Source organism: Ceratosolen solmsi, unplaced genomic scaffold (genome assembly GCF_000503995.2).
Source record: "Ceratosolen solmsi marchali unplaced genomic scaffold, CerSol_1.0 scaffold14, whole genome shotgun sequence".
In the NCBI taxonomy this organism is placed as follows: domain Eukaryota; kingdom Metazoa; phylum Arthropoda; class Insecta; order Hymenoptera; family Agaonidae; genus Ceratosolen; species Ceratosolen solmsi.
In genome coordinates this window covers 3,854,303-3,880,158 of record NW_011948420.1, presented here as the reverse complement: position 1 = coordinate 3,880,158, position 25,856 = coordinate 3,854,303, and the positions used below count along the sequence as shown (strand labels likewise).

The 25,856-nt window shown below is 41.4% G+C and overlaps 1 protein-coding gene across 3 annotated transcripts in view; it reads left to right on the top strand.

Annotated features, from left to right (window-relative positions):
• Positions 1-25,856, top strand: part of hth (Meis homeobox homothorax) — a 517,031-nt gene that overhangs the window by 33,803 nt on the left and 457,372 nt on the right. For all 3 annotated transcript variants that reach the window (XM_011498002.1, XM_011498003.1, XM_011498001.1), the window contains exons 5-6: positions 15,284-15,334; positions 24,728-24,919. In XM_011498002.1, coding sequence (XP_011496304.1) covers positions 15,284-15,334; positions 24,728-24,919 — 243 coding nt within the window. The remainder of the gene's footprint in view (positions 1-15,283; positions 15,335-24,727; positions 24,920-25,856) is intronic.

The window sequence follows — 25,856 nt, the reverse complement described above, 5'->3', positions numbered from 1 at the left end:
TAAAAAACTTTTTCGACGGCTGTTTAAAAACGCAACTTGCCAGTAAATAGCTGTTTGGTGGCCGAATGAATTCATTCCCCGGAAAATGATAAGTTCGCTACGAAAGGGCTACTACTCGTTCATTTTACATCGTCTTTTTAAGAAAAACAATTCCTCCTCCCGCCGCTGTCCCTAATTATAGAACATTTAAAATACAGTCTGTTGGATAAGAAATTAAATATTGATCGGTATAAAGAGGAAATTCAAGCATTGACCTTCATTAAGTAATCAAATGATTTTCTGTATTGTAAATTCGAGCTTGTTTTATTTTGAGAAATGAACTCGAACAATTTGCTTATGTAATTTTATTCCTGAAATAAATAAACACAATGTAGTATTCAAGTTCCGTGTCACAATTTTTCCATGATTTTTATTGGAATTTTACCAATCGTTACAACGCGTGCTGTATAAAAAACAATAAAAATGCACAAAAATGTTGGATTGGGTGTTAAAAGTAAATTGAAGAGAAACAATGTAACGTCCATTGTACGTGTATTATCTTGAATCGCGTTATGCATTCGATGACGACAGTATGAAAAAAGTGAATCCCATCTAAATTTTTAAAAGAACGTTGGAGAAAAATGTGTGAACATTGTAGTTTAGGAATAAAGCCGTAGATGCCGATGCCGATGTTTATATGATGAAAAGCTGAAGTTGACAGGATTAAGACAGACATTTATAGAAGTACATCAACTCACTCAGAAAAAATAATTTGATAATGTCATAAATCTCACATTTATAGAGTTGTTCGCGATTCAGTATCGCCAATAAAAACGACTGCAAATTCATAGGCTTACTAACGTCATGTTCTGCTGTATGAATGCGAAGCAATAATAGTAGACAAACTACTAATTGCTTTTATTAAAAATAAATTGCCTACAAGCAGAATTGAAATTTATTTTTAAGACTTCACTGTAATTATTAAAATCCTCAATTACAATATTCTAATAATTTTAATTAGTGTCGGCAAATACAATATAATCGCTTTAAAATTGTAGCATTGTATTTGATTATATAACATTTAGCATTCACGTAAAGTGATTGTGATTTATAACTTTGAACCTTTTTCAGTTATATACTGCGAATTTAATTATTCGTTTTTTAAGTTAAATTAGAATTTGAAAGATATTTAATTTTGATACAGCTTTATCCACTATGGTGACTATCCTCCCTTGGCTAGTAGAAATTAAATATCGATACTTCATGACTTTCGGCTCGTGTACAAATTTTCAAATTATTTTTCTCAATAAAATTAAGCCAAATATGTAGTATAAGAAAGGCGGTGAAAAAAAAAGTTTGTCGCGACTCTTCCATATTTTTTACTCTTATTATAAGTCTTTCGAATTATTCCAGTCTTTAATAAATCCTCTCTATGAATCATAAAGCATACTTTTTAAAAATTTCTCGCAGTTAAAGCTACTAATAAATCACGTTTTTACTCACTTCAGTCTAGTCTTCCGCACAGTCTTCACGTTAAATTTTCAGACCTTGCAATCGGTACTATTAATTTTAAACAAACTTGTAAGATCGTATGTGTCTCAAAATTTATAAGCAAGAGGCGTGAGAATATAACTTTTATTGATATTTATTATATGTCAAAGTAGTTTGTAAAAGTTTTTTTTTCTTTATATTTAATCCTAATGCCATTCGCATGAAAATAAAATAATTTAATCTCATTGTAATTTAAATACAATAAAGATAATTGTATTATGTTTCTTTTCAATACCATAAAAACGAAGGATTTCATGAATTTTTCATGAGTATGTTTTTAAATAACATTAGTACAATAAATATTATTGTGTCGATGATACGATAGGTCTTCTATTTGAAAACATCGAAATATCATAAGGTTTTATTTTCTCTGGTGCTGCTCGCGGCATAAAACTATCTAGAGGATACTATAAGTTGACGAGAAATCTTAAATACTTACATGAGTCGTTATTGTGAAGAGTAAAACTTCCGTTGCACGCGTGAATGTAAGGTAGCTAACAATGAGGAAAACAAAACGTCAAGAGAGGATAAAAGACGCAAGTATAAGAGAAAGAGCATCAGCAGCAGCAGCAGCAGCAGCAGCAGCGGTAGTGTACCGTGGCTTCATTACATCCGTGGCTAATTGGAATCTATGAACACCGAGTCTCTATCGTAAAGGAGACGCAACACGTAACGCGTTCAGTGTTTTTGCTCTACGTTGTCTCCTTATTCTTCACATGTTTTTTTTTTCATATATCTGCTCCTCCTACTTCCTTCCCTATCTCCAATCTCTATTGCTCTTTCTATTCCTCTGATGGTGGTTCATCATCTCTCCGCTTTATTTCTTTCTCTCTATGTATTTACCACGAGTTGCAAGTTACCGTCGTGGTGCCCCTTCCGCAACCAATCATATTCAGCTTTTTATTGATAATTTTGCAGAACGGAAAAGCTCTCTGTCAGGAATTGTTTTGACCTCTATACGTGCCCGCATGCACGGGGAAATAAGAAGATGATAGAATAGGGTTTGCGCTAGGACAAAGGTATTGCCAGTTCTTTAGCACTGCATTATAACTCTCAGTGAGTTGGAAATAGACGATTCGGAAGGCAGTTGAATGCCTTGCTGATAGTTTAGTTCATTTAACGCAGTATTTATGATTGTGCTTATATAGGAGCACAAAAAAATCAATGCAGTTAATGGGATTTGAGATTTTTTGTTGTTTTATGAAGATTCGTTTATGAAATAGTTAAATTTAAAAAATGTGCATTAGACGTCTTTGTTTTTTATTATTACGTAGAAGGACATTCGGATACGAACAATATCAAACGAAAAATATCAAACGAAATCAAGGATAGAATTACCACACGTTCGACACCGAATACTAAATAAACCGATTGAAAGTACTTTGCTTAGCCAATGGCTTAGACATTGTTAGTCGTAGTATTTGACTGTATTTCGAGAATCTCAACATCTGTTAGCTGCGCTGATGTAGAGCATCGGCGGTAGGGGTTATCGTGGGGGTAACAAACGACGACGAAGACTCTTTTGGTATGTATTCTGTAAATAGTGCTTGTTCGAGAACAAATCCGATTGGATCTCCCTTAACTTTAATTCCAGTTTTAATGTAGTGCCCGAGACCACCATGCTCTATTAGCTCCAATAATCGCCTGCTACACCTTTAGGGTGGTTTTTCTTATATTCGACTGATTGAGTTTGTACGCTCAAAAGGAATTCCAAGTGCTAGAAAATCCCACTACTTCGCCAGCTGCCCTTCGTTCACCTCAGCCAAGATCCCCAGTAATTTTGGACTCCCTATTTCATGATGGCTAACCTCATTCGTTCAAATTTTCCTGAACTAATTTATCGTTTCGTGTCTCGAGTTAATATATAGTCTACATTGTATTATTTCACCGCCCCGCATATTACCCAATCGCATGAAATACAATCGAATGTTTTTTCAATTAATTTAAGAAAAAAAAACAGGTTTTTCATAAACTCAATTCTTTGCAAGGCTTGATTTATATTTTCAATCACCAAGTAAAATCAATTGTAAAAATACCGTAAAGGGCTGTTAAAAAAAAAAGCATCGAGAATGTAAAGAAAATTTATTCGAAAAATCTAGGATAAGCAACTACAGTAGTAGCAAAAAATGTACGATATATCCACGATAAGGCAATGTTTGTCAAAACGTTGGCTTTTGAGCTCGAGTTTATACTATGAAGAAGTACGCGGAAAGTTTTCTTTACAAATAAGGTGTGCCATGATGCGCGGGGGACACTCGACAGTAAAGAGCACTCGAGACGACACTAGGTGGGCGGATATTCGAGGAGAAGCCGCAGCACGAGAAGGAGAAAAAGGAGTAGGGGAGAAGGAGGAGCAGGAGGGGGGGGGACATCATAGGAACTTTAGTGCGGGTGCCGCTACCGAAGAGAGCAAAGAAAGCAGGAGAGCGAATTGTGGAAAAGTGCAGGAACGCGTAAGTGGAAAACGTAGGCGCGTACGATGCCGTGAGTTAAAATAATATTTAAATTACCATGCGAACGGAATGAGCTAATGAGATGGTAATTGACGAGTTAGTAGGTGACTCGTGAAAAAAATTGTCAGTAAATCAGCAAATCTTCCTTTTTTTCTTTTGAATGTTCATACTGTCTTTTAGCCAACGCTTCCTGTTTTCTTTATATATACTGAAAGCACATTTCCCGCACTTCACTTTTTCCCCTTCTCCAAGCTTTCCTTCTAACGAAGATTCTAATGAAATATTATCTAAATATGAATGCAAAATAAACATAAGTCATTAAGCTAAGTGTTGGAAGTAACTTTTCATTTAAATTTCTCGATCAATACTCGTTATACATCAACCATAATATTATCATTCAAGTATCGCAGTAACTATTCATTACGACAGTCTTCTCGTTATATAAGAAAATTAAAAGATATTATTTAATTTTAATAATGGCCAATAAAGATGATCTACTTCAAATAAAAAGATTCTGAGTTTTTTTTTTACGTCTATCATACTTAAAAGATAAAAAGTTCTTATCTTTCTCTAACCGCCTATACCTCCTGAAAATATTATAAAAAATTTTTTTCCAAGAAATATCAAGAGAATGATGACTATGCTGATTTCAATTGATTTCGCCAGTATATCATAAAGTTTTCAGTATTCGAATTTATAATCAATTTAAAGCAAGAGTCTCGGGAATTGCGTTTGCCCTAATAAAAAACAATATGTAAGCATAACGTATCGTTGCCACAGTCGCCTATGCACTAGGAGAGGAATCTGACGATAACGGTATTCCGAAAGCGAGGATACTTGCAAAAATAAGGTCTGCTGGGATTAGATACAGCGACTTTGAAGCAGCAGAGGCAGCAGCAACGTCTTTGCGAAACGCGTGTCATCCATCTCTTGATGCACGCAATCACGGTCTGTGGATGTGCCATGGCGTTGCCTTTATTCGAGGCAACTTCTTTTCCGTTTACCGACCATTTCGTCTTTGATGTTCTTAAATGTACAATGCGACATTTAATTGCAAATCAATTCTAACAAAACGTGCGTAAATACTATGTGATAGTGGATAATGATCCGGACAACTGTTGCAAATAGAGATCGCGATAATGTTCGAGGAGAAGAAAAGTTCGGTATTCAGTTGAAAGAGGATAGATACGATTTCGGAGTGACTAAGATTTGTTTGAATCTTCTTTGGGCTCGACCGCAGTTAGGCTTGATTTTACTCGACATACCACCATTACTGTTTGCCGCCACACTCGCGGTAACATTATATTCAAGTGGCTTGCTCTCGCGTTCGCTTTTGTGCTTTGATTTTACTGAATTAGAAATAAGAAACGCCCACGCAAAGGTGTCAGAGATAGAACCATGAAAAAAGGCGAACACAGGCGCATAACGGGAATAATAAAAGTATAGCGTAACAGCGAAAGAAAGAGTCATGAAGGCATAGGCTAGGGTAACATCTCGGGTGGTCCTCGTTTTGCAAACAGCGACAAGAGATCGCCGTTAAATCACCTGTGTCCCCCTACCGCTACGCATATAATTTTCTCCAAGGCTCGTGTATATGCACGCGTGCGCACGCACACGAACATGTGAAAAAATATATTATACGCATATGCGTATATATTTAAGACGAGGTATGAAATTGTGTTATTAGCAAGCTGACACGTTGGAACGAATTTCTTTTCGTCCACAATATATATTTACGCTCGAATTTCAAGTTTTACGAGTGTAGGAGTTGCGTGATCTTGTGTTTTTGTTTTTCCGAGTGCTTAATCGATATTGATTAATTAAATAATGCGCGCCTAAGAATTGGCCGCCCGCGTTTACGCAATATTTAGGGCTCGCAAAGACAGATGAATATGCGGCGTAGTATTTAAAGCAAAAGGTGATATGGCATTATTTTCCCCTTCTTCCACCTTCAAACCACGATCATTACCGCCTCCACCACTTGCCCCCTCAGAAATCGTTTTAATTTACATTGCAATTGACGTTATGCGGACGGGCGAGATTTCAATCATACGCTATCCCTTATCTTCGAGTCCAAATTAAGATTGTGCTTTTGAGAAAAACGAAAGCCGTGGAAGGTAGAGAGGAAGACAGGAAGGATGGAAGGGAGGGCGAAAGAATGAAAGGAAGGAGGTAGAAAGAATGGAAGGAGGTAGAAAGAAAAGAAGGAAAGAAGGAAGGAAGGAAGGAAGGAAGGAAGGAAGGAAGGAAGGAAGGAATGAAGGAAAGAATGAAGGAGGGAAGGAAGGAAGAAAGGAAGGATGGCTGGAAAGTAGGCAGATAGGCAGAAGTTTGGCGGACAGGCAAGCGAAAGACAGGCAGACAGGCAGGCGGTACGCAGTCTAGTCAGTTAGTAGAGAAAATCAGAAGCGGTAACTTCTTCCTTCTCGTTGTCATGAGTATACGTGCAAGTCCGTTGAAAGTTTATGTCTCCGTGGTTAAGCAAGCAGGAAAAGAAAGGAAGAAAGAGGAAAAGAAAACCAAAATGAAAGAAATTGAAAAAGGAGGGAGGCTCTTTAGTTGCAGCGACCGCTACTCCTTCTTTTGGGCTTGTTACGGACGCTCGTTAAAGACGTTAATGTCTCCCGAAATATTCGCAAAAATGCAGGTGCGCGCAATAAAGTCGCGGCACGCATGCATACACGACGTCCTCGATCACATCGCACATCGCCGCTCCACCCTTATCCCCCTCACCCTTTAGTACTATTTTTATTGTTCTTCTTGTTTACACTTTACTACCGCCCTCTTCTTGCTTAGTATTATAAGTACTTATTTTATAACGCGAATTTGTATTATTTTTTACTACGATATTGTTTTCTTTTAACCATAAAGAGTCTGCGTAGTGTGTCCTCCACACTACGAAATCCTGTTCGCCATAAATACGCATACAAAAATTTATCGTTACATATGCATTGCGATTTGACGTTATAAAAAAATGGAGGATTTTGTTTTACGATTTCACAATTCGCGTAACTTAATACTCGCAGTGTCTTGCATACGACATATCGAAGTCAAGTGTTGTTGTCCGACGCGTATGTGTGTGTGCGCGCGCGTGTATTAGGGAGAGAGAGAGAGAGAGAGAGAGAGAGAGAGAGAGAGAGAGAGAAAAGAGAAAGAGAAGTTGGGCGCGGCTACCGAACACTCGTCTTTTCAGCCTTCGATCGATCGACGATCAGTCGCAATTTTCGCGATGCGAGCGAAGAGTAGACATTCGGCGTATAGGAAATATCCAAACCAGATTACTCGGCCCAATGTCCGCGACGTCTCAATTGCAGCCTGAGCCACCAATAACAATAAAGCAAGAAGCGAGTCGAACGCTCGGGGCGATCGGTGGCACTTTTTCATCTTCGGCGCTCGTACTTTAGGCGTCTTTAATGTCTCTGTTTGGTCAAAAAGCTGGCACACTAGGGACCGGGACGAGTCGGTACGGGACGCCCGAGCGAGACGTTAATTCTCAAATTTCCCCGGCAATAACTTACATTCGCGAGCTCGTACATAAACAAGCTCGCGTTAAACAAAATGAAAGATTGCGGGCTCGGAAATAGCGCAGTCGCAGAACCGCGCGAGGGGCGCGGTGGTCCATTACCGCATCAAAGGGTTAACGCATAACGGCGTATATGGGTTTAGATAGGCATACCGGGCCTAGGCGTCTCTTCTTCTGTCGCACGCGTGCGTTACGGCGGCCCCGGGACCATAAATCTTCGGCTATTAAGACGCTGGACCGAGTGAGGCGAACGGCCGCGCGGTTTGATGGCCCGTGCCGCGCGCGACCGCTATCATCTTAATACCAACCGTCCTTGTTGCGCACTCGCTTCGTTGGCCCCGTATTCTTCTACGCCCCCGCTCCCGCCGCCAGTCGCTCATTTTCCGCGAGAGCGCCGGCTTTCAAGTGCGCGTGCGAAATTGCGTCCGCAGCCACATCTCGAGACTTGATTTAATCGACTGGCCGCTACATTGACATTCTTATTTACGGAGTGACGCACCGGGGCAAAAATCGCCCGCGATCTTTTCAGTGCGTGACTAATGCGCTTATTTACGCGTTCGGACGAGTCTTCGCTCTTGGATCTCCCCTCCCCCCACCCACGCGGATAAAGTCGTCCTCGTCCCCCGCTCATTGTGTTTTCTTGAGACGTGAAGATGGAGTTCGCCCACCCCATTCGAGTGTGTACGAGTCTCAAATTAAATGTTAATAAGGAGGTGGGAGGGTGCCGGAAAAGTGCGCGGAGTAAGGGGGAGTAGCTCGGGTGGAGGGAGCAGGGGTTGCCGGAGTATCGCGCTGCGCGACGCTTAACAATATTTAAATATTGTCGTCGGCGTGTCGAGGGTCGAAACGCGCCCCGGAGGGTTGAAGATAAACCGCCCGTTTGCTTACACAGCCCTTTATGCCGAGGTTTACCCCCGTGTATACCTATACATACGCGTACACTTACCGGGCTTGGATTTTGAGAGTTAAATCCCTATTGCCACTTCTCTGGGCGTAGTACTGGAAGGGAACCAAAATTTTCACGATAATATCTAATTTATTGTGTCGCGTGCGACCATTATTCTTCGGGCTGTCGTTTTTTCTTTTCTTTTTCGCCAAACTCGTTTTATTCAAATTCACGAGATTTATGAATTTCATTTGTGGCAGGACTTCAATGAAATGTAATTACATATGAGAAGCCTTTTGATAACCATCTTTTTTCATATTATTATTTCACTACCTGCCGAATAAATACCTTACCGGCTGGTGGGAAAAGTTTGGCTTTAGCCCGTTTAAAAAACGTCAAGTTCTATTAATGAAAATGCTACTTACGCTCGCGCAATAATACTCTAATGGATATTCTGTTGGTAGAGGCTGATACATCGAGTCCTTCCCCACTAATCTCGGAGCAATTTTTCCGTTAAAAATAAGCTAGTTATAAAGTGCGGAAACATTTATTTGCTAAAGTTAATATTACATAATATCGTTATACATTATTTATGTTATGTACTGTAATTATTACCGAAGTGCATACACAATATCATTTAATACAAATTAACGTAATTGCAGTTTATTATCGAATAAATCGAGACGAAGTTAAAAGGATATAAATAGTACCTTCGTAAAAATGCATTGAGAAAAATTCATCCGCAGCATATTATTTGAAAATTACATTATAGAATAGCAGTTTGTTGGGGGATGGGAGGGGGTGGGAGAGAAAGGCGGGAAATAAATAAATAAATAAAAAGAGTCTTTAAAAATTAGTAGTATAATGTAATTAATATACATTTGTGACGGATTATGTTTATTTATACGTTTCGATCATTACGGCAAACACATTTTTTTTCCTTCTTCTTATTTTACATTACAAAAAATAAATCCTTGTCCACACATACATCAAAAAGTAAACGAGCCACTAAGCTCTTTTTAACTATCATTCCAATGTAATAAATATCAAAATTTTATGCATTTAACATTGGTATTATTACATAAAGGATATTGTACAAAAAGAATCGTGGCCATGAATCCAATCGTCCCTAGCGCTTTTAAACGACAAAATCGAATAACCGTAAGGTCGCATCCTGAAAATCATCTTTGTCTAATAATAAATCCTCGTAAGCTTATTATCCAACGCTATTGCCATATTGTAAAGTAAACAAACGTCCGGGCTTTGTCCATATGTAAGCTTTTGTAAAGTAGTAGATGTTACAGATGCGCAGAAGCTCATGTTTTACTACTACAGCGCCGGGGGCTCGACTTTCGCGACAGGCCACAGCCAAGTGTGCCATATTCCCTATACATACGTAATCGTACGGCGACATAACGAACTCGAGCATTATAATGGCGTGCAATTTTTAGCGAGGGAATACGTATCTGTGACGTCGTAAATCAGGCGCACTCGAAAGAATAAAAGGCTAATGCGTGCCCCATACACAGGTGATCCATTCTTCGAGCGACTTTGTATTCGAATGCTCTTTGTGAGCGCGGCCAGTTGAAAAATGATTGCTTGCAAATGATCTTGCGTTTTGTTTTCGTTTTTCTTATCGTTCGTTAATAACAGCTTCGCTGTTTTCTTCGCGGCAACTTGACGGCCGCAAGCCAATCGAAGCACTTACGCAGCCGCGATGGAAAAATTTCATTCGCATTTCAATTTCAAGCCGTCGCTCATTTCGGATATAATTATTCATGAAGAGAGAGGCTAATCTATCGAAGATAGCCGCAATTTAGTTAATAATGACGGTAGAATCGAAGCGTGATGGGATAATCAAAGAGGTGGGTAATGCCTGTACTCAAACATAATATAATGCTAAAAAACTTGGGAGTTCCGCGTCCAAGAAAACCATCAAATTGTCGTAGAAAAGAGGGGCGCGCACGTGCGGATGTGGTACGGATGGCTTTAACGAGCGCACCTTAATTGTATCAATTATTAACGAGCGAATAGCATTGGCGTGCGGCCGTTCATGCTCCGCTTATCGATGCTCTCGTGATTTACGGCTCCTACAATTCGTGTCTCTCGCGTCCCTTTCGCGCGCACCTACGTAGCGCATATAAATTCGGCAATTTGGCCGATACAGCGCGATGACTTCATTAACCGGGCGTCTCGCTTGTTAATTATGCGCGATCCTTTGTCATTCATGAGGGCTTTGAAAGAAACGATTAGCGGCATTCGTACGAGAACGCACGATGCCGTACGACCGTATCGTGTCCGAAGAGCGGATGTCCATGTCTTTTTCGAGGCTGATGTACGTAAATGAACATTTCTCTTTCTCGCGTGCCGGCATGCGGACGAAGCAATTTGTCTTCTAAATTTTTCATGCGCTCGAAAGATGTGTTTATCTTGTCCGATAACAATAGAGCCTTTGCTTTTTCGACATCCTTATGGCTGGTCGTGTCTTTTCCTCCGCGTGCTCAATTTCGCTTAATAACTTTTTATTTTATACGTCGAAATTTAATCCTTCTAATTATTAAGGCTCTTCTCAAGCGCAATAACGAACGACGATGCCTTATAGTTTTGTAAGAATATCCGGGCGCGAAAAAAAATTCTATCCAAAAACGAGTGACTTGAAAGTAATCGAAGAGCGTTTGATGGGGAGGGGTGGGGGGTTGCGAGAGTCGTCGAGAAGCTCGATCCCGCATTCATTATTTATCAATCAATTTAGGGGGGATAAAAAGAAACTTTTATCAATATCTATCGTCTGCATTTACCTCCATCTACGTATAAAAACGAGCGAGAAAGCTGTCCAAGAGTGCAGTGGATCATGTCCGCTCATTTTCATTAAGAAATTGCATGCATCATTGGCGATGGGTTTTCGAAGAGGCATAAAATAATTATTATACAAAGCACAAAATGAAATATGAGAAACTCGAGCTTGATCAAATAGACCATTACCAAAGTGCATTAAGATCACGTGTGCAACTTTCGGTTCAGCGATGGCAGCAACAGAATCGTGCAATTACATTTCAATCATCGACGAGTTTTGCGCGCGGTCTACTAGCGTAAATCGATGAAAGCAGCCTACTCTCAACAACAAAAGAATCCACAAATTCAGGCATAAAGCGATACAACCTTTATCCTGCTTGTAGTGGTGGCTGTGAGATAGGACGCGGGTGATCGGGTCCATCGACGATAGCGAAAACTTCCAGACGATGCTAATCTCCTTCGACGTGCGGATCTGCGGCTCTCGTGTTAAATGTGCGCAATCTCGTGCATGGATCGCATATAAACCGTGGCGGCGGCTACTTCAGTTGCTGCTCACTTATAAACAACACCATCTCCACGCGCCTTTTCTTCATCCTCTAGCGCTTTTTCTCTAAGTGCGTGCGCACGTCTCACCCCTTTCATTCATCCTGATATATCGTCTCTTCCGCTCTTGCCGTGGCGCTCGTTGCTATTGCGTTTTCCGCTCGGTCCGTATCGTCGCCGCGCTTAATTAATATCACGCGCGATGAACGAGCGAAGAACCCGCGAGGAGAGCCTCCGACCGGGACCTTACGCGGAACATGTGCCAACTGATGTTGAACAGCCGAGGAAGTTGGAGCGAGACGAATGCAGTCTCGGACATAGAAGGGACATTGTACGGCTAAGAGGAGGGTCCGAGAGCCTTTTCGCTTCTTTGTGCCGCGATGTGGCACGGATAAGCGCGATGCCTCGCTCTCTTTTCGGCGCTACGGGTCGTGGGTGTTCTAAATTGTCCTGCTGTGCTCCTCGTGTGATTAGCCGATTGTTAGTTGAATGAGAGAGCCTTATTTATTTTTCCACTTTTTACAAACTCGATAAGGATATCCGTGCACGTTTTCGGCTCTTATCTTATGGAAATTGAGTGGATCTGAAACGAAGAAAGAAGCTTGCTATTTCACACTTACACGAGGATTGACATTGGGTTTAAAAGTATGCGTACGATAAGAGGCAAATGTACAATTAATCATCGCAGTAAGTGATGCGTGTAGTTGTTAAGCGACTGGAGTGAAAAGAATTGTTCGTTGAGTTTCGTGTCACAATTGTATATATATATATATATAGATATACACATGGTCCGTAGGTTCGATAGTTAATATTTATATTGGTGATTTTAGTACGGAAATTCGTAAGTTTATAAGTTGTTGCCGTATGTGTCGATATCCTGGCTAAACAAGTCGATTTTAACGTAATGTATATTTTAATCTGTCAAATTATGGTTCCTTATTGTCTATGTTTGGAAATTTTGAAACGTACTCATTTCGATTATTACCATGTATATTCTTTTCCTGTGCCAAGACTGTTATTTGAAACTGGGGGGAATAGTTGAGCATCGAAATCATGACTTTATTTATTTATAATAATAATAATAATAATAATAATAATAATTATTATTATTATTATTATTATTATTATTATTATTATTACAATAAGTTTCGTGATTTACGGACATTCATAAGGCGCGTGAATACGAAAAGAGTCATATCTCGTCTCGATTATGGAGTATTTAGCAAACGACGAACCCTTAAACCATATTAACTATCGCCATTTAGTATAATGTGATCGACTGTTTGGCCGACTAGGCCATTTGGTCCACTTGAATTTCTCTTCTCTCCCGAGGTTATGGCGCGTGCGTCATTAAAGTTGCTCAACAGCATCTATTCGCTCCTCTGAAAATGAACTCCTTGATTTTATCACAAAATAAAAGTACGAGGCTAAAGAAAAGAATACCATCCAACTCGAAATTACGATTGCACCGATATTTGCATTGGATACGTAATTGCCACTTTGAATTCGTTAAGATCTCATCTGTATTATAATAAATATTTAAGTTGTTGTTGAGAGTATAAGTGCCAAAATAGTGATATCGAAAAGATGGTAAATAAATTTGCTCTCCATTTTCGATCCTGGGTATCTGTCTCTTCTTCGCCACATGTCTAATTAAGAAAAAAAAAAGGAGAGCATTAGTGTCAATGGCTGTACTTTGACGGGCAAAATATGCAAGAGGAGGGATTGGATTGTTGCTCGAAAGCTACTTATTGAGAAGGCTTTTTCGCTCCTTTTACTACCGCCGTGGGTTCATAATGGACTATAGTCACATAAATACAATGTTAATTGATGACTGAGATTACCGCTTAGCTTAATTGAATCACCACTTTATCAAGAGGTGGAAAAGAAGCGACAGTTGCTGCACCACATACGGGGAGTTTTTTCTGCGTAATGTCACTCCCTTGTCTTAATTAATGTAAAAAGTATTAAGGAATTATATATCCGAGCTTGCACATTTTAACTTGATGGTTTTTCTGAATGTCGCTATAATTGATAAAGAGCAATGCAATTTACCGAGATTGAACAAATGCATACACAGAATATATTTTACTTAATGCTTATAGGTTTTTGGAGCAACTGCTTTTCAAGATAATCAAAACATACGAATTAATCGATAAGAAAAATTTTAAAAATTTTGAAAAATTTTTTATAAAGTATAAATCGTTAAATATAAGACGGTAATATCGCGTTTGTTTCAAAAATCGTCTCAGCTATAATTATGTAAATAAATTTTTTGTACTTATTGTTTGGATTAAAGCGCCTTCAAATGTATCATTCACAATAAGAACATAAGACTTCAATTTTATTGCAACCAATTAAATAGTTTTAAGAATTTTCTCATACACTCATATAAGAAGATGTTATTATAGCCCCGTTAAAAATGCCAAATAATTAAAAAGCTTAATTACGATGGCATGCTAATTTTCATATAAAAATTAACATACAATTTAGAATATGAAAAATTTATAATATTTCATCTGCAAATAGAGGAGAATGTTAATTAAAAAAATCCCTTAATTTTTCACATATTCATTAATAGAATAATCGATTGGAGGTAACTATCCGTTGTCTTAGTTCTAACTTAGTTGTTCCATTTGTAAAGGAATAAGCGTATGGGCATTTTGATTTTTTTGTCAATAAATCTAGAGGCGACGACAGTTGTATGATTTTATCATTAGTTAATTGAATATTTATACGGCTAATGAATAATATTAATCGAGTATATATTATTGATAAACGATTGGATACGATTAATAGATAGAGTCGTCCTCGTACAGGCCCCTATTTTCTCCCGATCGCCATTTAATTAATAATGATGCGCGGGATGTGTCACTTAATGGGAAAGACACGGTCGAAGAAAGGCGAGAGTGCGAGCACTCATTATCCATTAATTAAAATAATGAAAATCGTCGTTGTTTACGACGAGCTGCACGACCGCAGTGGACTTCGTGAATGTCCCGGTCATATGCTCGTGTGAAATGACGACTGCCAGTGTCACGCGAGATTTATGCGACACTTGCCTCGATAGCCACGCGCTTTACTTCAGTCTCGCTATATAATAATTATTTTAACAAACTAATCTGCTTATTTGCATCGTGGAAACTCCGTACTGCGATGCGGCGATACACGGCCAACGCTTCGCCTAACCTTTATTACACTGTAAAAGCCCACCGTTACAAAATGAAAGCAAAACTTTTCAGAAGTTTGTATGCACGTACCCCGCTGGAAATTCTTACAGTGTATTAAATTATTTTACATGCTTATAAAGCTTTTAGTTATGGTCTATTGGTGAAAGATTTTTTAGTTGACCCCAGAAAGTGGTACACGCTATGCTGATTTGCATTTTACAATCTTGTACTTTGGTTCATTTTGGTATTAACGGCCACGCACACACACCACAAATTAATAAAACCAAAAATACTTAGGTTACCAGTGTATATAATTTTTTCTGTTTCAATAAAAATTTTACGACATACTTTGATCGTTAAACACGTTTTTTTTATCTAATTTCAGATGGTTCAAGCGATCCAAGTACTCCGGTTTCACCTCCTCGAGCTTGAAAAGGTAATATTATCAAAAGCATTGTTACAACTATTATTATTATTGTTATTTTTATTGTTATTGTTATTAATAATATTTGTATTAATATTATCGTTTATATTATAATTCGTATGTAATAATTGTTGGGTTATAAGTTGGAGAAACTCGGTTCTTGCCGGTAATCGATGACAACCGCGTTCGTCAAAGGTGTTACTCGAACATACATTGGTGGTACGCGGTGTCAGTTGGAAGAATCATAGATTTTACACCAAGGAAACAACATGCTACGACTGAAAAGCAATTTTCCTTAATTGTAGTGAAAGCCTAACCGGCTCTGGATCTTTTCTCTTCCACGCTTTAGTTGGACGGTGCGCTTTAAGCGAAACGATTTAGCTGTCCGATGGGTGGTAAAGTACTAAAGAAACTTCCGCAATTTCTAGCTTGGTCGTTATCGTCTCTCTCTCTCTCTCTCTCTCTCTCTCTCTCTCTCTCTCTCCCTCCCTTACTTTTCCATATTCACACTTTTGCATATTCTTATTTGATTGTATGTAAAATTGTAAATGTCCTATTCTTTGCAACTCCGTTTACGAATAAGTTTTTCTTATGAACGTACATTAAGAAATGAAAGTTGAAAATCTGAGAAAAATTTCGCGCCTTATTTCAAATACACGATTATTGTATTTATTTGCCTGTCTTTCATTTCTGGATGAAATTTCGTCTCCAACAATAAACAATCTAAATGATTTATGAAAATGGAGGTTTTGCCGTAAATTTTAATCAAAACTTAAATTCAAATAAAATGAACATTTCTTTTGTGGAAAAAATAAAAAATCCATCATTTAAAATTAAAATTTAAAAGTATTTAAATTTAGTAATTTCCAATTCATGGAATAACCCAAGTCATCAATCTTCATACTTTTAATGCACTTTCTTATATAAAAAAATATTCTTATAATCTTTCTTAGAATAAGCTTATAATCGGCGATCTTTTAATCTGTCATAAATAGATTCATTTCAGTTTTGCAAATGCAAATTGTCGGGCCTGTGTTATAGGCTGTTAAATAAACCGATGATAAAATGAATAAAAATGTGTGAAGGGCCAGAAAAACGCGAAGCAAGGAGGATTTAGGCCATCTTGTAAACGAGCGAGGCGTATCCTTTCTCACTCTTTCTATCCCTCTGCCCGCTTCTTTGCACAGGTAGCCCTCGGGTGGCGTTTTTACCGCGATATTTTATCATACAAAATAGCGGACATCCATCGCATTTCCATCGAAATGGCAGCTGACATAGGTGGTGGCGGTGGCGGCAGCCATCGACTCAACCAATATTGAAGCGGGACCCCGTGCGCGCAAATAAGGCCCACGGCCCCAACGTCTTTTCTCCTCCTTTCGTTCGCTCGTCGACGTTGGCGTACGTTCCACCAGTTGGGCCGGTTTATCGTGCAATTTTATAGCAATTTTCCTCATTTAAAGGCCGATTATTGGCCGATATACTCGAGAAAACGGAGGGAGGGTATCCCCGCCGGCTAAAATTTAACTATTCTGCACGAGCATTTGATCCCCCTCCTTTTCTCTCTCTCTCTCTCTCTCTCTCTCTCTCTCTCTTATTCCTCCATCGTTTCTCTGCTGGCGGCAGTAACCCATCATCCATACTCAGTAACGCGCTCGAGAACGCCACTACGACTATTTGGGACGATATTTTGAGTGGGGCGGCCATCTTTTCTATTCCCGACTATGACCGCGTCGATAATAGAAGCAGCGCGAGCTCTACTGACCCTAAAATGCGTGTGCCACCTCGCCGAGAGTTATACTGATACGTCATCGGGGCAAAGAAACAAGTAACTAGGCATGCAATCTACTCTAATTCGATTGTACCTTGACGATGTTCCATGTAGCTTCGAATATACATTTTTTGCCACGAGGACGCTTTCAAATGTACCTATCGGTATTCTTGGCACTCGGTTACGCCCGCGTCCTGTAAAGATTGTGGCTTGGCTGCGAGATGGCCAACGATAATAGCGAAATGGTCAAGCGAAATTGGTTAGAGTCCGAGTATATTTATCTCTTACCGCTCCAAATTAAGTGACTAATATTCTTCGATTTGCTGCTCCAAGTCCGTTTAAATTGCCCTGAGTTACACGAAAACATTGAAGTCGTGAGCTCGTATTGAAAAATAAGCATCGACGTCGAGATATTTCTTCTACAAAATAAACGTGGTTCTTTTGCCCATCAGCGCCACTCATTTTTTCTCGTTATATGTGAAACTGGTGTATGCAAAGCGGTCGAATAATTCACTTCGTCTCACTCAACATCCCTACGCGGACCTCGGCACCTTTGTATAATAAGAGCTCTATAGGCTCGGAGTAGCGAAGATGAAAAGGATCCATCTCGATGTGTCCTCGCGACTATCGACGACAAGAATTCCATGGTTATCCGTGCATTCGAAGCTATTTTAACTTAACAAAATATACGGAGGAGACTGCATAATCGGCAGTTATTCCAATCGCGTTTGATTAACATAATTCCGCAGATCTCTCTCTCTCTCTCTCTCTCTCTCTCATTCTCTCTGAGAGTGTCACAATACTGAGAGGACGTCCAGGAGTTGAGGTCGTAAGGGCCGAGTTTGGCTGACCAGATTCTACGCACGCGCGATGACACGACACTGGTTGCCGAGCAGTGAATTTCTTATAGAATATTATGACTGTAGCACATGCCATCGCGCGCGTAGTTTCTATCTTTGTACCCTCTTTTCTTTGGCATGGAGGCTGTGTGCGCGACCCACCGTGCAATACGCAACAAACTGGTTCTCTAAGCACTCGAGCCAATCTCGTCATTTTTCTCGCTCGTTCACTATTTCTGTCCTCCTCTTTTCTATCAGCGGCAACTCGACGCTTGCATCTTCATCGCGCTGCACTTCTTCGGACTTTTGTTAAATAAGTGGTGCCTAACAGAGATCCGTCCTGTTCGCTCCATCTTCTCTATCTCCCGATTTCCCCCTCCCCGACCCCTCATCACCGCTCATCACCCGCCCTCGGCCATCGCGTTCGTCACTTGCGTAAAAATTGCCTTCTTCTTGATGGACAGCCGACTAAAAATGTCCTTTTACGTCCGAACGAGCTGATGTCTTCATTGCAAACGCTTAATTGCACCGCGTAATCGATATAGTTGATTGATGACGTTTGTTCCGTGATTGTTAAGACTTGCCGAAAGCTGAACGATCTGTGCGTTCACGTGAAAAGCTTATGAAAAGCTTAAGGATGTGTATCAGTGCCATTTTTTCCCTTTCGTTTGTCAAAGCGATAAAGAAGTCAGTGTAATTTATCGTAAGAAATGGCTAGGACCTTGACTGACTGTAATGACTAAAATTTACGAGTTATTTGTCTAAGTGTTGTGATCTTAGTGATATGTAAAATCGGATAAACATTGAGTTGTTTAAGATAGCCCGAACGTTGAAATTCGCAAACGGCGCAAATACGAATGGAATATAATTTTAAAAGAGGAGTGCCTTGATTTTGAATGAGTAAAAATAGTTGCGGTAACATAAGAGGGAAAATCACGTTTATGTATAAGTCATACGCATGAATAGTTTCATTATGAAGCCTGTAAGAGAAAGGCCTATTGTGTATTTATAGCGAAGTGTACCACGTTATTTTTTGTCGTTCTCTGTTTGGAAAAATTCATATGATGCAGCCGCCACCTGCCCGGAGTATAGAAACGAAAGAGAAGACAAGCGATTAGTGGAATAACATGGGATATAAAGCGAGGGAAGCCCGAGGCTTCGTGGAGGCCCGGTGAAACGCGAGCGTTCAGCCGAATTCTCGCTTCCGTGTTCCGACAAACATTTTTGGTAAATTCTCGGGATTATAACGCGACCGAATTCCACGCGTGCGGATCACGAAATATCTTAGCCGTAAGTGAAAGACTTTCCTTGATTTGTGCGGTTTACGCGAATGGATGCTTTCAAGGAGATTGCAGGACGAGAGGGAGAGAAAATAGGCGAATCTAACTTTCAACGACCAAACATTGCCCCATCTACGTCTTTACCATGCCATAGTCGAAGCTTTAAAAAATAATGTGTAACTTTTTTTTCAATTGACTTAGCCAACGTTGCCGCAACCAGGAATTCCTCGATCGCTCGATAATGTGTAGCGTTTGTAGGTTCATCGTTATAAATGCTTTAGAATATTTTGCATTATCAAGCGCCATCTTGTTATTCGTGAGACAGGGGACGGCCTCAACTTCTATGCTCGAATATAAAACTGAAAGTGCTCGCACGTAGGGCTTGCGTTCGCGACAGAAACTCTTGTGACGTTACCCTCTCGCTTGTTAAATCGGCTATAAAATGGGAATAATCTCGAGTTACATGCGACACTGCCTCAGGAAGTGTCGCTGTGCCTGCTTGGTCCCCTTTTTTTAATCTCCTGGAAAGCGTCATTTTATGCTGGCAAATTCAAAGAAGTGCTCCGCTTCATACATACTGAACATTTAACGAGCTAACGTATATTTATATTCGCGGAATTTTCCCCATTATTCGTCACATAATCTTTTAAATTAACGATTAACCGTAATAACGTAGCACCATGCGCATTGTATATCAGGCAAATATAATTGGCATAAAAATTTACAGCTGCATTAATCGCTAATTGTTCCGTTTGGGGAGCGATAATAATTTTATAATTGGACCGACGGACGGATGGACGGATGGACGGACGGTCAGACGACGTTCTTTCCATGCCTTTGAAGGCTTTTATTGCCTATAGCGTTATGTGAGAATCTAACGAGTCAATCGCGGCCAGCGGCGGACCAAAAAAATAATGCGCGCATTTCTGTTTACATACAATGTCTTCTCGTATAAGGGCACTCGATGCGCGCACGACGTAAGTCAATCTAGCTGGTTAACCGATGCTGTGGCTCCTTTCAACTTTTTTGCCAACTCCTTTTCTGATGCGCATTGCCGCATCCGCTCGAGGAGCAACCGAAACTCGGCATCCTCCCAAAACCATACCTTAAGAGCAGCGCCGCGACCTTGAAGGATTTTCGTCGTCCTCAACATCTTATATACAGTTATATACACTCGTAATGCTTACTCAATCCTTTTTACTCGCGTACGTGCCTTTCTTTAAATCATTTTTCTGCCGTATGCTTTATCGAAATCCAGATTAACAACAATGCGATTATTGATACTCCTTTTACATTTTACTCGTCTTTCTCCAAACAAACTTCATCATTGACATTGTCTTCGACATTGTTTTTTTTTTTTTTTTTATATAACTAGGATAAAATCGTCTCGTTTAATAAAATATTTTGACTCTATTATGCGTTTCACATGCATTTTAGGCATTTTATCATATTAGGTATAATTTTTTACGAACGTTCATGATTCTACGATAAAATGTATCTCATAGAATTGCGAAATACTTTAAATGGATTTAGAATGGACTGCTACGGATGGGCCACCTGTGCGCATTACATATGTGCCAGTGCGCTTGGATACAACGGCAGTTTCAATTAGCTTTTGTAGTTTTATGATGACGAAACCCTTGTCTGCAAAAAAGCAAACACTCACGCGAGCTTACAATAGATTATTATCTACGTGATCAAATCGTTTGAGGGAAATCTTTATTGCGATGCCAAGTGAAATTACAGTTAATTTTTCGCCCAAAGTATTGAAAATCGTAATCGTAAAATCGAACGCCGAACGCACATTATCCATATTGTAATATGCTTCCTGCCATAAAGAGACTATATAATACGTCAATGTGACGATGCTACTACATTACTTAGCCATCGCTCATATAAACCGTAAACATTTTTTAATCAATTCAAACAAATTCATTAATTCGATTTTGATTTTCTCCGTTTCCTATTATTTCGTGGCAACTGAATTATGTAGACATTCATAATATGACACTGTAAATGACGTGGAAAGTGATACGGGACAACGATGCATAGTCAAGGGTCACCGTCATGTGCGCGTGCTACAAACATCGGGATCACGTGTCAAAACGCTGTGTGAATAATAGCATGATGAGCGAGAGGAGATACAGGACAAACAAGGGAGGATAAAAAAGGTGTTGAATAACACATCGTAACTGCGAAAATCTATACGGGCTTGCGCTCTTACTTTGAAGTTTTCATTTTCTTCCGCCCCGCGTCTGTGCTACGGGAGTGGCTTTCGCGATTTATAATATAGAGGCGCGACTACGAGGGCAATGATGTCGGCCGTAGGGGCGAGCGAGACAGACAGAAATAGATAAAGAGAGCCAGTGTCTTCTTCCTGCCATTTTCTGCAACGCGAGCTTGCTCAGCGGAACGTGATACGAGGAGGGTAAAAAGTCGATCGAATTCCCGGAAGCGAAACCGATCCCTCGGGACTATGCGTGTTTGATCAATGACTTCCTCTCATGCTCTCCTTCTGGATAATATCCAACCCCTGTGTGCCGATGGCCTTCTTGCCGTCACTTCTGTGTGCTTTTCGATAGCGTTAAGTCAATGGGCTCGGGGGGCTAGATTTATTTTAATAGGCGACCGCAATGATCCAAGTGTTTTTGAAGAGAAAAGTCGTGTTTAACTTTCCGGACAATCACATTAGCTGACTGAGATTTTTAATTCGGCCACCATCACTGACCTACATATTCTCTATTGACAGCGCCTGATTTTTTTTTACTAGATAAATAAGGTTGTTTGCCCTTTGCGCCATAGATCATCTTTCATGCGACATTTTCATTGTCGAAAGTACCATTCCTATGATCACGCCCTCCTGAAATTATCCCTCTCCCGTCTCATATCCATTTCTCATAATTTGTTATTTTTTCTTTTCTCCAATAATGTCCGATACGCCATAGCAGGTCATAGGCATTTTATGGAAAGCAATCGATCCGACTAGCGATCGAATTCGATCAAATTGCAATTATAAACGGCTCTGCAGTGGCGGACTCTTTCGTTAAAGTACGTCTGCGAAAACAGTACATTTTCGAAGATCAATTAAAATTGCAGTATTGCGTGCAGGTTTGTTCAAGTGAAACATTTATTAGCGAATGTATGCCATCCTATTGCCGATGGAGGCTCTCGCGTCCCTTGTTTTCGAAGAAACATTGCCAACTGGTTGCCGGTTCGTCTTTCTTCTTCTCCGTCCTTCTCTTCATCCTCCACGATCGCCTCATTACACACACTCTCGCTCTCTTTCTCTCTCGAGTCCTGCTCGACAGATCAAATTCTAACCAGTTGGGCATTATAGCCGGTGTCCTTCGGCTCTTCTATTGCTTTTTCGTTTGTTCCTTCTCGCACTCTCGTCGGTTCGAAGTCACAAGAGTCTAGTCATTTTCGCTGCATTGTATTACCGCGACGACAAGGGCCGTGGCGATCTGCTGACCGAGGAAATCTCTCTCGGCCCTTTCTCGCGGAGCCGACGAGGAGGACGATGCAAAGGGCCTCCGGAAAAAAGATGCTAAAAAAAATGCAGTCGCGCTCCATCGCTTCGCTCGAGCGAAGGTAACGAGTGCAGCATCCGATGCCAAGGCATTTAAATGTCCCCGAATTCTCGTAACCGTCTGCAGAACACTAACGACGTCGCGATTGCGCTCTCCTCGTAAATTCCTTTATCAAAGACGAACGAGTATTCTAACTTGGGAATCCTGCTTAATACATTTCCCCCCGTCGATACATTGTCAACTTTATAATCTCATGCTACAAAAATATTCGAGAATTCTTAAGATTTACTTTTTTAAATTTATGTAACCAAATTGAATAGTAAGCCCGGGGCGGGGGGGGGGGCTTTTTTCGTTCGCAGTTTCGTCGTCCATTGACATCCTTACTTTTACCTTTTGTCGGTTATGCTTTAATAGCATCGCCAGGTGAAATATTTCATTACGCACAGGTGGATCACTGTATTCAAATAATTGCATTCTACTCTCGCATCGGCCGTAGGGACTCGTAAAAAATTTACTGAGAGTACAAAGAACATGGAAGCCAGGTCTCGTACATACACAAGATGTTTATCCGAAGCTTCAACAAGTTCCTCCCGTACATCCCGGCACAAGTGTAAAGGCACACTCTGAATTCTTTATGCGCAATTCAAGACTATGATCTGGTCTTGCGGTATGGAAAAGCGCAATTATTTTCCTCCGTAGTCGCGGCCGTAACAGCCGCGAACATACTTGCATAGGAGAGAGTAAATAGAAATAAAAGGGTAGGAGGAAGAAAGAGGTAGCGAGTGAAAGACGGACGTTATTGGTCAGCGCCTCAAAATGGCTCGGTTTGCCCTATTGCATGCAAATATATAATGGCTACAGGCGTATAAAGCGACATTGAACCAGCGTGTATAAGCACGCATGCTTTTGCATGTGTGCGCGCGTAAATACGAGACTCGATGAATATAGGAATCACAGGATTGAGGAGGGGGGAGGGGGCAGGAAAGATAGGGAAAATAAAGGAGGTAAACGCGATCATAATAACGCCGGCTCTGACCAGCTCGTTCACCGATTTACATATAACAAGATAACGATTTTTATTTGTTTTTGCTTATATAATATATTTTTCTAAATCGATCCGAAAGTTGCGACGATGTAGCGTCCGCCGAATAGGTAGAGTGAGCGGGGTGGGTGAAGGGAGAATCGATGTATGTGGGCTCGTGTTCAAAGATGGAGCGAGAAAGTCAGAGAGAAAGTTAAAAAATGAACCGAGAGAGAGAGAGAGGGAGTGAGAGAATGGAGGAGCAGTCGAGATGAGGAGAGGTGAAGAAAAAGAGACGCAAGAACTGGTCTAAGGGAAAGGCGCAGGGAAAGAAGGGGCTATCCCATAGGCCTGTCAGCCCTCATTTGCATACATAACATTCTGGTCGGCTGGACACCGGTCAGACCTCCTCTCCTCAGTTCTCTTCGCATCTCTTTCCTCTGTTGCTGCTGCTGTTGTTGCTGCGGCTATTGATGCAGCGCTCCAGCTCCTCTTCTCCTTTACGTCTTTTCTCCAGGTCCCTCTAGCTTCTCTCTTTCTCTCCCGATTTTTTGCGTCCCGTCGTTTCAGCCGAGCGAGAAGGGCAGCAGCGCTAACCAACGAGCACCGAACGAGTCAGTCGGTTGTATAGATACACCGTCAGGCCTAAAATTCGAATGACAATCGCGACTATACGGAGAGAATGACTCTTACGAGGAGCGAGAACCGTTCGCCGAAGTAGGGAGTCCAAGTAAAAAGCTCCCCCCGTCTCCGATCATAAAAATGTCGTCGGTCTCGCGTTTGTCCCGGGCGCGCAAGAGCCGTCGATCCGATCTGACCCGGCGCTTTCGGCCGAAGCCCCTTTCGGGGGTGCGGCCTACGTCGAGGTGGAAGGAAAAGGGGCCGACAAGTACCGCGGGAGTCCTAGGCTAAGTCGTAAGTTGAAGTCGTAACCCACATTAACATTAAAAACGCTTATCTGTTCCAGGTGCACGAGCTTTGCGACAACTTCTGCCATCGGTACATCAGCTGCCTAAAGGGCAAAATGCCGATCGACCTCGTAATCGACGACCGGGAGAGCACGAAGCCCCCGGAGCTCGGCAACGGCCTCGACGGGGGCGGACCCCGGAGCACCGCCGACAGCACCAGCCATACCGACGGGGCCAGCACGCCGGACGTCGTGAGTACCTCGCCCACCTCATCGTCTTATTATCCGCACGACGCGATAACCCCCCACCACCATCACAATCACCACCACCACAATCACCACCACGCCGCCCTAGGCAGTACCGCAAGCCCCTTGCAACTGAGCAACCAAAGCCAAAGCCAAACGGCCCCACAGCCGTCGCCGCAAACGAACGGCCCCAGCAACGGTAACAATAATAGCTGCGTCAACGTCACCAACGTCAGCGGCAACGGCGTCAGCAATAACGTCGGTAACAGCAACAATGGTAACGTTAGCGGTGCCGGCAGTAACAACGGCATCGGCTGCAGCAACAACAATAACGGCGGCGGCAGCACCGGCGGCAGTAGCAGCGGCGGTGGTGGCAGCGGCAGCAGCAGCGGCAGCAGCAACAACAATAACAACAACGGCAACAATAACAATAACAACAACACTACCACTGTTACGACCCCGAGTAGCGCCGCCACAACTCCCAACTCCCTAAAGCGTACGCACCAGCAGATGATGATGGCAGCCGCGATGGCGAGCTCACCGCACGCGGTAGCCGCGTCCGCGCCCCCGGCGCACGCGCACGCCGCCCTCGCCGCCTATCACTCGGCCATCTATCCGTGCTCGTAATCGCGGGGTCGTGGGTATCATCGCGCCGAACTTATCGACGTCGCGGGGCTCCACCCGGGGGACTGAGAGAAGGAGGAGGAGGAGGAGAAGGAGGAGGAGGAGGAGGATGATGATGATGATGATGATGATGATGATGATGATGATGAGGAGGAGTATGAGGAGTATGAGGAGTATGAGGATTATGAGTAGTATGGCGAGTATAGGGGAGTATAGAGGAGTATGAGGAGTATGAGTAGTATGATTAGTATGACGAGGAGAATGAGGAAAATGAGGATGAGGAGAATGAGGAGGATAAGGAGGATAAGGAGTATGAGGA